At 46.5% G+C, this 14,584-nt stretch overlaps 1 protein-coding gene across 26 annotated transcripts in view; it reads right to left on the bottom strand.

Annotated features, from left to right (window-relative positions):
• Positions 1-14,584, bottom strand: part of KANSL3 (KAT8 regulatory NSL complex subunit 3) — a 51,169-nt gene that overhangs the window by 7,640 nt on the left and 28,945 nt on the right. For 9 of the 26 annotated variants that reach the window (XM_063617665.1, XM_063617671.1, XM_063617663.1 and 6 more), the window contains 15 exons: positions 12,428-12,559; positions 11,751-11,867; positions 11,421-11,522; positions 11,241-11,312; positions 10,024-10,098; positions 9,686-9,843; positions 8,485-8,548; positions 7,850-8,050; positions 7,494-7,650; positions 4,002-4,193; positions 3,459-3,543; positions 2,931-3,061; positions 1,440-1,549; positions 803-1,025; positions 334-467 (listed from right to left, as the gene is read on the bottom strand). In XM_063617665.1, the coding sequence (XP_063473735.1) occupies positions 334-467; positions 803-1,025; positions 1,440-1,549; positions 2,931-3,061; positions 3,459-3,543; positions 4,002-4,193; positions 7,494-7,650; positions 7,850-8,050; positions 8,485-8,548; positions 9,686-9,843; positions 10,024-10,098; positions 11,241-11,312; positions 11,421-11,522; positions 11,751-11,867; positions 12,428-12,559 (1,953 nt within the window). Of the gene's footprint in view, positions 1-333; positions 468-802; positions 1,026-1,439; positions 1,550-2,930; positions 3,062-3,458; positions 3,544-4,001; positions 4,194-5,952; positions 6,031-7,493; positions 7,651-7,849; positions 8,051-8,484; positions 8,549-9,685; positions 9,844-10,023; positions 10,099-11,240; positions 11,313-11,420; positions 11,523-11,750; positions 11,868-12,427; positions 12,560-14,584 lie in introns of those variants that run through there. The other 17 variants (XM_055240810.2, XM_063617669.1, XM_055240807.2 and 14 more) reach the window with 7 other exon arrangements.

Genomic DNA, 14,584 nt, shown 5'->3' with positions numbered 1-14,584 from the left:
GCCTCTACTCACAACCTCTGAAGGATGAAACCAAGGATGAGAAAAAAATGAAACGAAAGGAAAAGTAAACAAAAACATTAAACACTAGACACTGCTACCCACTTGAACATATGTAATCTTCACAACATCCAGGGAGGGATGTAGAAGAGGAAGCTCAAAGAGGTCCATGATTCGCTCAATATTACAAAGTCACAAACTCCAGAGTCCAGATTTGAATTTGAATCTGAATCTCGTCTGTCCAGTGCATGGGCAGCCCCTTCAATCGGCCAGTCAGCTGGTCTTAAACTTCCCAATAATGAAGCCCATGTCCTCAGTCCTTCCTGGCAGACTCACCTGTGAGCTGGAGGGCAGCACCTGGGAAGAGGGCTCCTCGGATGGGGCTGCTCCTGTGCCCATAGGGCTCAGCGTGGTGATCCTGCTCGGCTGGCCACGAAGTGTCAGAGTAATGGTGGTGGGGACCTTCAAGCCTGAGATAAAGAGAGAGAAGCCGTATTTTTGAGTCACACTCTCCACCTTCTACTGAGGCTTTCCTTTCCTGGAGAGCTTCTCCCCCACATAACACAGTCCCTTGGCCTCCTCCCCAGCTGGGTCATCTATGTCCTATCAGTCAATCTGAAAGGACAGGAAACAGCCCGTGTTCTCTCAACCTCTCTGGGGGATAGGTCCACACAGCTGAATCCAAAGGTCAATGCCAGGACCCTGTGGGACTGGTTTCAACATCATACCTTGCCCACATGAGATGGGAAGGTCCTGGGGGGAAGATCCCAGATCTGGGAGTCCCCACAGTTCTCATGAGACTCACCTGATGCTTGGTTAGAGATCTGAGCCAGGCCAGGGAGGCTGCTTGCCAACTTAGCGAGGCCCCCATTGGTCAGCAGCTGGTGGATGGCTGTGGGCTTCCCACCAGGAGTGGCACCCAAGGAGGAGAGAGTGGTGGCCACAGGAATGGTACGGACAATGGTGCTGGTGCCCGTGGTGATGGCACCCAGGCTCTGCATGGGGGTGGGCAACTTCACACTGGTGGCCTGTGGGACACACAAGCCCAGGTGATCAGAAGCTGTCGCCCAACAGCAACGTTCGAGTTTGGAAGGCCCACAGCATATTCTTAAAGGCTAATATGTATTGAGTGCCTACTACATGCAAGGTACTCTTCTAGGCATTTTGCATATATTATTTCATTCTTACAACAACTCTGTGAAGGAGGTACTATTATTACCTCATTTTATAGACAAGGAAACAAAAACAGAGTGGTCAAGAAACTTGCCTAAGGTCACACAGTAAATGACAGACCTTAACCTTTGGAAGTTCCCTGCTGTGTAGCTAGAAGGCTGTTTGTCCTTGACCCACTGACTCCAGACCTAGTTTCCCTGCCAAAACCAACTAAGCTGAGGAGGCCTCCTCCCTACACCTGCCCAGCCCAGCAGATGACAGATGTGCACCTGTGGGGCTGGTCCTGGGGAGGGATTTGCTGGAAGGCCAGAGGTCTTGCTGCTGATATCCTGCAAGCTGAAGCTGAGACCTTGGAGGAGGCTGCTGGCTGATGTGGCCCCTAAGAGAGGACATAGCAGGAATCAGTAGAGACTCAATCACTTGCACTATCCCAAGAGCAGCCACATCCATCCACCCTCACCACCAACTAAAACACCAATGGTGCTTGCCCTTGGACACCCCTGTCCTCAGAAAGAAGGCAGGAAGCTCTCCCCAGCCAGGCACACATGCAATGGATTCCACACAGGAAAGGTACTGTGCCAGACACTGCCCCGGACTTGCTCTGCAACTGCTGCAAACCATCAGTCATACATTTTAGACCATTTTGAGAAATCCAAGTTTGTTCCTTTCTTTCCAGGGAAGAAGAACATTTTAAGCCAAAAGAATTCTAAATATCCAACTTTCACTTCGCCTCACACAATCAAAGCAGTAAGGAAGTAGCCTCAAAGCAATAAGAAAGGTTCTCTTAAAGGAAAAGGGTTTCTTTTCTTTTTTTTTTCCTTTTTTTTTAGACGGAGTTTCGCTCTTGTTGCCCAGGCTGGAGTGCAATGGCACGATCTCGGCTCACTGCAACCTCCACCTCCTGGGTTCAAGCGATTCTCCTGCCTCAGCCTACCAAGTAGCTGGGATTACAGGTGCCCACCACCACACCCAGCTAATTTTTTGTATTTTTAGTAGAGACGGGGTTTCACCATATTGGCCAGGCTGGTCTCAAACTCCTGACCTCAGGTGATCCACCCACCTCAGCCTCCCAAAGTGTTAGGATTACAGGTGTGAGCCACCGTGCCAGGCCAGGAGAGGGTTTCTGTAATGCCTTGGCCCTGCTGGGCTCAGGCAACAGGCCTTTCAAAGTAGGGTTAGGGGGTAGGACAAAGTGAGAGACAAGCACAGACAGAAAAATGTCTCATTTTGCTAATGCCCAGTGTAGCACCATTTCCAGTTTTATTCAGTCAGATGTGCTTAAAACAGCAAAATAAAACCATAGTCAGCTCTCAATTATCTGTGGGCTTCGCAGCAGATTCGCAGACCGCGGATAGAAACCTGTGAATATAGAATTCCAACGGTATGACATAATTTCATATAAGGGACTTGAGCAGCCGTGGATTTTGGTAGTGGTGAGGGTCCTAGAACCAATCTCCTGTGGATAAGAAAGGCTGACTACACATATATGTCCTATCGGCTATTTCTCTTTACAGTAGAGGATACAGCACCTGTAGACTGGAACATTTACTCACTTGCAGACCAGGACATTGACTCACTGCATTTATTCATGGCCAAGGAATCCCTCTGCCCAAGCTAATTCCAGCTTCATGTCAAGCCTCTATGATCACTTTAAGACCTAGAGGCCCATCCTGTGGATTCAGCTCCAGGGATGCTTTCCCAGGACCACCCACCAGCAAAAATTCTATGTTGGAAGGAGAGAATGCTGGGCCACAAGATACCTGGGAGGGAGCTGCCAGGAGATGTGGCCACCAGGCGGCTCTGCAGTGTGTGCAAGGCACTGGGTGCAGTGCTGCTGGAGACCACTGAAGGGACTGGGCTGGCTGAGACTCCACCTTCAGAAGAACTGGACCTGGAGACAAAGGAAGGAGCTCTGTTATCCAAAGGTCACAGGGCAGCAAGCCCTAGCAACACTGGCAGAGTACAGAGTGAGGCCCAGCAAGGCTTTCAGCAACAGACACACACCAAGAACCTTCAGCTTCTTTGTCCCACTTTCTGTACCTGGCCTCTAGTCTTCTAAAAGTCCTTACTTACAGGACTTATAGCAAAAGCCAGGGGACGCTTTGGAGTCTCAAGTAAAAATGAACTCTGGGTTGACCCAAAAGCAAGACAAAGATCCCAATCAGAAGGAAGTCACATTTCCAAAACTGACAGAATCCAGAATCCATCATTTTCCAAAGCACTAAATGAACCAGAAACAGAGGGAAGGGAAAAAAGGAATAGACACAGATGGTCCAACGAACACTCACTTGGCTGTGGTGAGAAGTCCTGTGAGCTCCTTGGCCCCTGCTGAAGCCTGCCCCAGTGTCATGGTGATGGGCTTCCCACCTGCAGCTGCGAAACAGAAAACCCCAAGGCCCCTGGTCAGTCCTATTTGGCCTCTATGTTTCCAGGTTCCACAGCTTAGGCTAAATGCAAGATATTATGGATGAAAACTGGAAGATGAAAAAAGATGAACTATGCTAGAGCAGGGAGAGTTGGGGTTATTTTTTCCTTCTATTTTCTAAACTTCCTGAAATATTCTGTACCTTTAATTGAAGCAAACAAAAAAAAAGAACAAAATATAGGATGCTTTGAACGATGGCACAGCTTCCTCTCATATTCTGCCTGCCTGGTCCTCATTCAGATGGGCTCACGCCCACTTTACCCACAGGTACAGCCTCATGCTTTCTTTGCTCTGGGCATCTCTCAAAATGAAGCAAAGGCTGACATGCTGGTGAGTGGCCACCAAAGGGCAGTGCTGTGGTACTGAGAGAGCTCAGTTCTCATTTAACGTACCAAGAGAAACTCACCTTCTGGAGCACTTCCTTGGGAAGGAGCACAAGGCCCTCCAGCTGTGTCCCCTTGGGAGATAAGGGACACCTTGATCTTCGGTCGCTTGGAGGTCTTACTGCCAGGAAGGGGACTCGAGGGATGGTGTCGCTTCAGCTGAACCCTAAGATCCTCTTTTTCTCCTTCCTCCGGTGGTTCTGATGAAATGGGAACTAAGAGATGGAGCTGAGTTGAGATCCTCCACAATCCAAAAAATCCCAACAGACACTCAGTCAATACCAGCACCGACAAAGCCATGTGTAGAACACACAGGAGAACCACTCTACATACAGGGCCACCCCTCAAAGGAGACTGCCCATGCTTCAGGACCACTTCACTCAGGCCCTGTCCGTGGGGGATCCCACTTTGCCCTTCTTAGAGGATGGCACCCTTCTCATCCCTCATCCTGCACTGGAGTCAGAAGAGAAGGGGCCCTGAGTTTGTAGGAATTAAAAGACAGAAGATATCCTGACCCTGCCTAGCCAAGGCCAATAGCAACAACAAAAATAGAGGACTCAACACAATGAGTAAACAGTCCTTCTCAGACTCAAAAAATGTGATCATCTTCCTGTCTGAAGCCCTCCCCACATCATCACACAGTTGGGGACATTAAACATTCTAGGAGAACTCATGCAGGAGCAGGTCGTCCAGTCCTCTCTAAAAAGTAGAGTTTTCCAAAAGGCTCTCAAGAGTCCCACCCTGCCCTAAGAGCCCACGGTTGAGGATCCACTTGCCAAATGGAGGCAATGAAGAGGACTGTCACCAGGACTGAAAGCTGGCTATGAGAAGCTACTAGGAGAGAGAGTACCTCAACCAGGCAACCTCACAGCTCCTGCCCAAAAGTAACAGGGCAACACTGGCCCAGGTCACAACCTAGTCCCCAGGTCATGTGTACTAGTACAGACAAAGGCCATCTGTTCACACATGGGCTTCCACTTCCTCTGACTCAAACAGGCTCATCATGTATACAGCCAAGCTTTTTGGACTCTTAGGTTATCTTTCGAGCTTCCTCAAAGATTCCCTCCTCTTTAAACCCAGAAGTCCACCCTAGTCCTCTTGTAGCACAGAGAAGCAAAGAGTGGGGTGGGGAGGAAGGCAGCAGTCACATGAGGAGGGAGGAGGTGTCCTGGCATGAGGCAACAGTCAGGACATAACCAGTGAGAAGGATTGCTTAGGGGACAAATGCACTGGCTAAAATCAGAGTAGGAAGGAGGGTGGAGGGGAAAGGAGTTTCAGGTTCTATGCTGATATGTGGCTGGTGGGCTTGTAGCCACCAGATAAACACAGGACAAGAGGCAGGGAGAAAAACACACAAGGAAACTGAGACTCACAGGCAATGCCACAGACATACAAAAAAGCAGCAGAGGCCGGGCGCGGTGGCTCACGCCTGTAATCCCAGCACTTTGGGAGGCCGAGGCGGGTGGATCACGAGGTCAGGAGATCGACGCCATCCTGGCTAACACGGTGAAACCCCGTCTCTACTAAAAATACAAAAAAGTTAGCCAGGCGTGGCGGCGGGTGCCTGTAGTCCCAGCTACTCGGGAGGCTGAGGCAGGAGAATGGCGTGAACCCGGGAGGCGGAGCTTGCAGTGAGCCGAGATTGTGCCACTGCACTCCCGCCTGGGCAACAGAGCGAGACTCCATCTCAAAAAAAAAAAAAACAAGCAGCAGAGCCAAGACCATAGTGAAAGAAAGAACCACACGAAGAGACAAAAAAGAAAACACCATGAGAAGCAAACAAAAGAATGGAAAAAAGGCAAAGACTACAGGAGTAAGCAAAAGGGGTCAGCAAAACAAAAGAATACAAAGAAAAAGAGAGAAAAGAACAGGAGGAAACCAAACTGAGGCAGATGAGAGGCAGAGATGGAAAATAAATAAGGGGTTGAGGAGCAGAATGCAGTGGACGAGCAGGCAAGAAAGAGTAATACTCACCAAAGAGACAGGAGGAGGTGCCAGGAGGAAGAGCTTTCCTCACCAGCATATTTTGTTTCAGAAAAGCAGCAAACTGTGCTGGAATGAATCAGAAAGAAATTACAGAATCACACCCAGCCACAGAAGGGAGAAAAAAAGAGGGAATAAGAAAAAAGGTTGTAGAAAATGGCCAATAGGGGCTCCTTCTGAAATTACTGCATGGCAACCTGACTCTGCCACAGAGTCGGTCTGTAGAAGCATCTAAAACTGAATAGTACTACCTGCCTCATGGGGCCATGCCAAAACTCAACAAACTACAGCAATGCGAGTGCCATGAAGAAGGCATGGCACACAGCAAGGACTCCATATATGTTCACTATTAGTATTCCCTGTTTGCCTATCAGCTCTGCTAAGCCAGGGTTCGAAAGCTGCTACCCTCCCCCATGACACCCTAGATCCCCATTTCAAACCCAGCTCGCCAATCAGCCTTCCAAACTTCTTAGATTCTCAATTAATCACCCTCTGCAGAAGCACAGCAGACCACCAGCTCTGTCTTTGTCAGAAGTGTAAAGACACACTGTCCACATGGGACTTGGCTCTGGCCACCACTCACGAAGATCCATGGCAGAGCATCCACGCAGACCCTCGGGGCCTGGCCTCATTTCTCAACTCCTCCCATCCACTCACACTTCTACTCCTTGTTAGTACTACTCTTACAAGCAAACTCACAAGAGGTCTAGGTTTTGGTTCTGATCCTTTGGCTCCACTAAAAGAAACACAGGGAAAGTAAACAGATGAGCCTCCTATCCCCTCCACGTCTGTCTGCCAGACAGCCAGCTCTGGCTGCTGCCTCCTCCCAGGCACCCCTATTCCTGAGAAGCTCAGGTGACACATGCTCCTGAACACATCATTAAACACCAATGCCCAAGAGGCCTTACCTCAAGGCCACCCAACTGGATCAATGTGGGGGAAGGGGGACAGAACGACTGTTTCTTCTTTCCCCACCCAATGAACTCTCCCTTTTCTATAGCTCCTTTCATAGCACTTGCAGCTCACCAAACTCTTACTTTCGACTATATGAATACTTCCCAGCCTCATCTGAAACCTGTCTGCAGAGAACCCTGATAAACTTCACTGAAAGTCTCAGTGTGAGAATCTTAATGCTTCAAGGGTCAAACAAAGAAACAGCATGATGCCAGGTGAGTTGCCCTAGAATCTGATTAATAAAATCAATCACCCAATGCGTATGATTGGAGAGCCCCGACTGGAGGAGTGGCTGGCAAGGTAGAAAAAAGTTTAGGCCAATATACATGTTCATAAAACCTAGCCTCCCCAGAACAGCAAGACAAAGCTATAACTAGTCATCACAAAGCCCCACTAACTCGGAGGCCTTGGCATTCATTTCAATAATTAATTATGAATTTTGCCTACACAGAAATGTGAGAAAGGGTGCCTCTCACATCCCCCTGAAAAAAGCTGTAGATATCAATACTGTGCAATTGCCATGTGACATGAACTACAGAAGACAGACCCAAGAGGAGCCACTGGCCAAGTGCCTATACCTTGAGCTTGTTTATGGGTCAGCACAGCTTCTGTCCGCTGCACATGTCTCTTCAGCAGCTGCGAGCTTCCAATCTGACTGGACTTCTGGGCAGAGGTCACCGTGGTCACTTTGGTCTTGGGACTGGAGGTGGGGCTGCTGGACACACTGGAGAGATCCTGAGTAAGGTGAGAAGGCCAAGAGATGAGCCAATGTTATTAGGATCTGACCATGAGTCAGCATGTCCCTCTGGAATTCCCCTTGTAGGAACTTACAGGCCCATGGCACTAATAAGACAGAGGCAACCCCAGGAAATTAAGGAACCAACTCTGTGGTGCTGATTCCCCAGCAAAAGCACTCCCTCCCTGCTCATACTACCTCTGAGCCTGAGGGTGAGGCGGGCAGCTTGGCAGCTGGGGAGGCAGGTCGACTGCCCCGCTCAGGGACTTCAAAGGCCAAGTCTCTGCGGGCCACATCGCGGGGCTTCTTCTTCTTCTCAGCATCCTGATCCCGAGGTTCAGAGCCCACGTGACCCTCAGCACGAGTGAGCACTCCAGTCAGAAAGTCCACAATCTCATCCTAGTGTAGCAAGGAGCCAACCAAGGCCTTTTAGTCCTCATCTGGAGAATGGGAACCTCTCATACACTTTCCAACTAAAACAGATTCTCCCTCAGCTCTGGCATCCACATGTGTGAGTCCTTCCCTACTCAAACAAAGCCTGGCACAAATCCCAGGCTTCTGAGCAACTGTGGTTCAAGAAGACCAGCAAGTACCTCTGTCAGGGGGAGCTCTGGGGTGGTCACATTCCACCACTTTTCCAACACTCTCCCCCCTGATGCTTTGCTTACATTAATTCACCACTCTCATTTTTCTTTTCTTTGCTTATGACTGAGACCTACCAGAGGCCCCAGTGGAGGCCTTAGAGCCAAAGAGGCCACTACCAATAAGACCAAACCTAAAAGGCTACAGAAAGGCAAGCCTAGCTGAGAAAAGCACACAAAACAACTGTTTACCTGAATACATCTGTCCACCATGCTCTGAGTCAACCCTTCTGATTTCTTCTTTGCTTTGCTTATTCTAAGAAACAAAAAGGATGACATGTTTACTTCTTAAACATTCCATGGCATCCTATGAAAATAAGAATGTATTTCTTTTCTGGGTTATTTTGTAGCCCCAGAAGGAGGGCCGTGTTAGCCTTAGGCAGGTAATGCAACCTCTCCGAACCTGTTTCGTGTCTGCAAAATGGGGAATCATAACATCCCATTCATGGAGTTGTGGGGATTAAACAAAATAACATATGTAAAGAAACCAAGCACAGTGCCCAGGACAGTCTGCTCCAGAATTCCTATACCTATAGCTTAATAGATCAACTCTATCCAGAACCCAGGAGGCGGAGGTTGCAGTGAGCTGAGATTGCACCATTGCACTCCAGCCTAGACAACAAACAGAGCCAGGTGCCACTTCAAAAAAAAAAAAAAAGCTCAAGGTCATGAAAGACAAAAATGGAGGAACTCTATCAAATTAAAGGAGACTGAGGAGACAAGGCAACTAAATCCAAGTGTGATCCTGGGCTGGATGCTGGACCAGAAAAAATGACATTAGGTAAACAACTGATGAAACTTGAGTCTGTAGATTATAGTATCATGTTGACGTTAATTTCTTGATTTTGAGAATTACACTTTGGCTATGTAAGATATTTAACATCAGGTGAAGGGTATATGGGAATTTTTTTGTACTAGTGTTATAACTTTTTATAAAGCTGAAATTTCAAATATTAAAAAAGATTTTTTTAATGCTGTCTTTTTTTAATTTTTTTTTTTGAGATAGAGTCTTGCTCTGTCACCCAGGCTGGAGTGCAGTGGTGGGATCTCGGCTCACTGCAAGCTCCGCCTCCCGGGTTCACACCATTCTCCTGCCTCAGCCTCCCGAGTAGCTGGGACTACAGGCGCCCACCACCACGCCCAGCTAATTTTTTGTATTTTTAGTAGAGACAGTGTTTCACCATGTTAGCCTAGGATGGTCTCAATCTCCTGACCTCGTGATCCGCCTGCCTCAGCCTCCCAAAGTGCTGGGATTACAGGTGTGTGTCACTGTGCCCAGCTAATGCTGTCTTTTAACTTAACCAGACTGGTCTGTAGTTACATTGCCAGCTTACAGGCATATCTCTTAACACTGTAACACAGCTCTCTTGCAGCTCTGGGAGAAACTACCCACCTGAGATTGTCATCAGCTCCCCCAACCACCACCAAGCTGTTCTCAGCTCGAATCTTCTCCCGGAAGTCCTCCATGGCTTCAGGGTGACATTGAAGGGAATTCTGACCAATGACAAAGAGGACTGGAGTCTTCATATCCAAGAGGGGATCATCTACATCCTAAAACAGGTATAGATTTTAGAATCGGCTTCTTCATATTCACAAAGCACTGACCCAGAAACTCCACTAAGGAGGATCAGCCATGCAACTGCAGTCGGCCTCAGCATCAGCTTGGACAAGGCATGCATACTCGCACTCCCACTGCCAATGACCCAGCACTCAGCTTTACCACATTCTTACCCCTCTGGGGCCATCCACGGTAAGCAGAGGAAACCCAAGGCAGACAACTGCAGTGACATACTCCATTACTGACACCTGTAAATAACAGAACAGTTTGTCTAAAGGTCAACTGAGTTCATGGCACCTCAGCCTACCCAGAATCCAGGAGTGGTCCAGACCCACCAGAAAGTCTCACCTCTTCCTCCCGTCCTAATATCCGGGTGCATCTTCTGCCACGACGGCAGCAGTAAGAGCACAAGACACAGGTATGTCATTCCATAAGCAGCCACTACCTAGAGAACTGGGGCCCCAAGAGGACCCCAGCAGGTGGCTGAACCATAGGATAGAAGGTTCAGTATTCCTACCCTGTCAACTCCCTCAACTAGAGCCCTCCTGCTCCATTTTTCTCCACAAATAGTAAATATAGTCAAGAGAACACAATGTTGCCATTAACCCTTAAGTGAAAAAAAATTCTCTCTATTGAACTTAATGGATAGCTACCAGACAGCCTAGATTTCTTGAAGCAACTGCTAAGGCCTACCACCCTGGGAGCAGGGACTATGGGGACCTTCTTCCTCTCATAGCTATCACACTTGATTGGACTGCATGAAGCAAAATTAAGACTTTGGACACATGAGGGACACTTACACAAACTGATAGACATACAAATATATGTAAAATACAAAAAGATTCCTTGATGTCTTGGAAAGGGACTGAAATGAACACAGCATCAAATTCCAGAGCTATTAATATTTGCCAGCTACAATTATTGTTGTTTTTTAGATGGGAGAACAGTATGGTACTTATGTTTAGAGAAAAAAAGGGATCCTTTTTTTTCCCACAGATATATACCCATATATATTTAAGTGTGTGTGTGTGTGAGTGTGTGTGTGTGTGTGAAAATGCTATGATATTTGGGATTTTCTTCAAAACGACCTGGGGGAGAAAGAAAATGAGCAGGGTGAGATTAAACAAGCCCAGCCAAGAGTTGATCACTGGTAAAGCTGGGTGAAGATCCCGGGGGTTTATTATACTACACCTGCTTTTGTTTCTGCTTAAAGTTTTCCTAAATAAATTAAGAATTGTTTTAATAAAATTTGTCTTCTACAGTTTAAAATGCAATTATATAGGTAAAGTATCTAGGGCAGGGCCTGAAACATAGTAAAGGACTCAATGGTAGATACCATTAGTGGTATTCCATCCCAGGACAACCTCCAAATAAGATAGAAATTACTTACATGACAGGCCACCAAAGCTCCTGTGTTCCAGCCAATCAAGATAATGGGTTTGTGTGGGAAATGACTGTGAATCTTCATGGGAAGAGAAAGAAGACAGTAAGACAGGAGGCCAAAGATGGGTGCAGAACAACCCCAGAATGCTGGGTATGCCACAACGTACTGAAATAGGGGCATTCTCACCTCCAGCACTTTGCTTCTCACTGCCCCAATCATATGCTCGAGACACTGTAGAACTCCTACCCCACTGCCATTGTTCAGCAGATGGGTGGCTACAGGGATGACCTGAAGGAAAGAAGTAGCCCCCACACCAGCAGAGGTAAGTTTCAAATCTTTCAATTCTGTTTAACCTACGCTAAACCCTTTCAACCTTGGAATTCCACATGAAAGAAGGGTTAGAGGAGGCTCCACATTCAAGTTTTCCATTTTGGCCTCCTCCCACATATTCTTCTCCTCGATCCTCCAAGACTATATTCCCTGCCAGGAAGGAGTTCCTCTTGCCCCCACACATACCTTGCCTAAGCAGGACAGCTGAGATTGCCAGAAGCGGTGGCGGCGTGAAGTGGGAAACACAGAGCTGGAGGGACCAGAGGAGGCGATGAGAATCAGTGGAGAGCCAGGGAGTTTGCTCTAAAGAGGAAGAATCCCACCCAAAAACCAGTGAGTGAGAAGTGTTCTTCCATGAAATTCCAAGTATCCCAATACCTTTCTTATCCCATCCAATGCTCCTTTGCTTGTGAAATTATGTTAAGCACTATGCAAAATAAATTATTAATAATAGTTAAAGAAGCCGGCCAGTCGTGCTGGCTCACACCTGCAATCCCAGCACTTTGGAAGGCCGAGGCAAGTGGATCACCTGAGATTAGGAGTTTGAGACCAGCCTGGCCAACATGGTGAAATCCTGTCACTACTGAAAACACAAAAATTAGCCAGGCATGGTGGTGCATGCCTGTAATCTCAGCTACTCAGGAGTCTGAGGCAGGAGAATTGCCTGAACCCAGGAGGCAGAGGTTGCAGTAAGCCGAGATCGTGCCACTGCACTCTAGCCTGGGCAACAGAGCAAGATTCTGTCTCAAAAAATAATAATAATAATAAATAGTTAAAGAAGCCATTTACCTTCTGCCAAGGTTCTAAGGCTTGAGTCTAAAATTTTTATGTGCCATTGTTAAGTCCTGAGCCACCCAACTTACTGGTTTGTTATGAGAAAGCACGCCCACAGCAGGGTCCCAGGGCCTCTTCAGTAGGAGAGACAAGGCCTCAGCTCCTGCAGCCCCAGTCTTCGTGTTGGATGACACAAGCATCCGGTCAATCAAGGTTGGGATCTACAAAGAAGAAAGAGCAAAGATGACTCCAGTGTAAAGCAGGAGACCTTCCACCACCAGCAATCAAGCAGAAGAACAGAGCCCCACTATAAGCCATAGACAGACTTCAACTAAGCCTCTGAAAACCTCCTCAGGAACAAGAGTATATATAAATAAATGGGTGAAAAGTATGCTCCCCCATGAAAAGTGAATGGGTACAATCCTTTGGAAAGCAGTCCGTATATGCAGCAAGGGACTTAAATGTATTCCCATCCCTTTTCCAAATGTTTCTACTTCTGAGAATCTTTCCAAAGAAAATGTATCAGAAACAAAAACACACACAAAAGGATGGGGACAGTTATGCACAGAGACAAATTAACTATGAATAATAATAAAGTAAAAACAATTTAATATATATATGTAAGGAAGTAGTTTAGTCAACTATCTACCTAATTGGATATTAAAGATTATTTTCAAATATTTACAAGAATTTATTTATTTATTTATTGAGACAAAGTCTCGCTCTGTCGCCAAGGCTAGAGTGCAGTGGCCTGATCTTGGCTGTCACCTCTGCCTCCCGGGTTCAAGCGACTTCTTGTTTCTCAGCCTCCCAAGTAGCTGAGATTACAGGAGTGCACTACCATACCCAGCTAATTTTTTGTATTTCTAATAGAGACGGAGTTTCACCATATTGGTCAAGCTGGTCTTGAACTCCTGACCTCAAATGATCCGCCCGCCTCAGCCTCCCAAAGTGCTGGGATTACAGGTGTCAGCCACTGCACCCAGCTTTCAAATATTTACAAGAATATATAATAACATACAGAAATAATTTTGCTAAAATGTTACAGGTAAAATAGAAAATATAAAAATTATCTCTACTCAAAGCTGGGCTCAGTGGCTCATGCCTGTAATCCCAGCACTTTGAGAAGCCAAGGTGGGCAGATCACTTGAGGTCAGGAGTTCGAGACAAGCCTGGCCAACACGGTGAAACCCTGTCTCCACTAAAAATACAAAAATTAGCCAGGTGTGGTGGCACACACCAGTAATCCCAGCTACTCGGGAAGCTGAGGTATGAGAATCACTTGAACCCGGGAGGTGGAGGTTGTGGTGAGCCAAGGTCACAACACTGCACTCCAGCCTGCGCAACAGAGTGAGACACTGTCTCAAAAAAAAAAAAAAAAAAAAAAAGAAAGAAAGAAAAAAATTATCTCTACTCAGAAAAAAAGACTGTAAGAAAATAGGCTGCACGCCTGTAGTCCCAGCTACTCAGGAGGCTGAGACACGAGAATCGCTTGAACCCAGAAGGCAGAGGTTGCACTGAGCCAAGAGCGTACCACTGCACTCCAGCCTGGGAAACAGAGGGAGACTGTCTCAAAAAAAAAAAAAAAAAGAGACAAAATGTTAATAATGATCTCTATGGAGTTTATGGGTGACTTTTTCCTTTACAGATTTCTATGTTCCCTAAATTTCCTCAATGAGTATCAGTTGATTTTATAATTTTTTTAAATCTCCATTTTCTTCTAGACTACTGCCTTCAAGCTGTGGTGTACTAAATAAATCTGTTATTATGTACAAAAATACGTATCCTGCTATACTATGTACAGTATACTTTATCTCATGTCTGTTTTTTACTATCTACCAGAAATGTGACATTACAGATGTGCAAATATAGGTTTCAGGCATGTTGATGCTTACACTGAGAAGAAATACCTGCGAATCCATGCTACCCACAAAAGGTCAAAATGACCTAGGGGAAAGGAAAAATGTTTAAATATTAGAGGCAGTTTTCAGAAAAAGAAAAAGGTTTTGAAAAGTTGGAGAATAAAAAGTACTACGGTTTGATACAAGTTGTAAAACTCCAAAAATAGCAGAAGATAAGTTGCTCTTAATTTAAAAACAGAGACACTAAAAGGATTTCTGTATAAGAAATTAGAGAATTATAATCATTAGACTTTCTCAGTTTAACTCAGGAAACAAATATTCGTGCAACTGCTTTTACAAGGCACCAGGCTAGTACTGCAGAGAAATTTAATCTACAAGAGGTAA

Source organism: Symphalangus syndactylus, chromosome 14 (genome assembly GCF_028878055.3).
Source record: "Symphalangus syndactylus isolate Jambi chromosome 14, NHGRI_mSymSyn1-v2.1_pri, whole genome shotgun sequence".
In the NCBI taxonomy this organism is placed as follows: Eukaryota; Metazoa; Chordata; class Mammalia; order Primates; family Hylobatidae; genus Symphalangus; species Symphalangus syndactylus.
The sequence above is the reverse complement of the archived record's forward strand: the minus strand, read 5'-3'. Positions and strand labels throughout refer to the sequence as shown.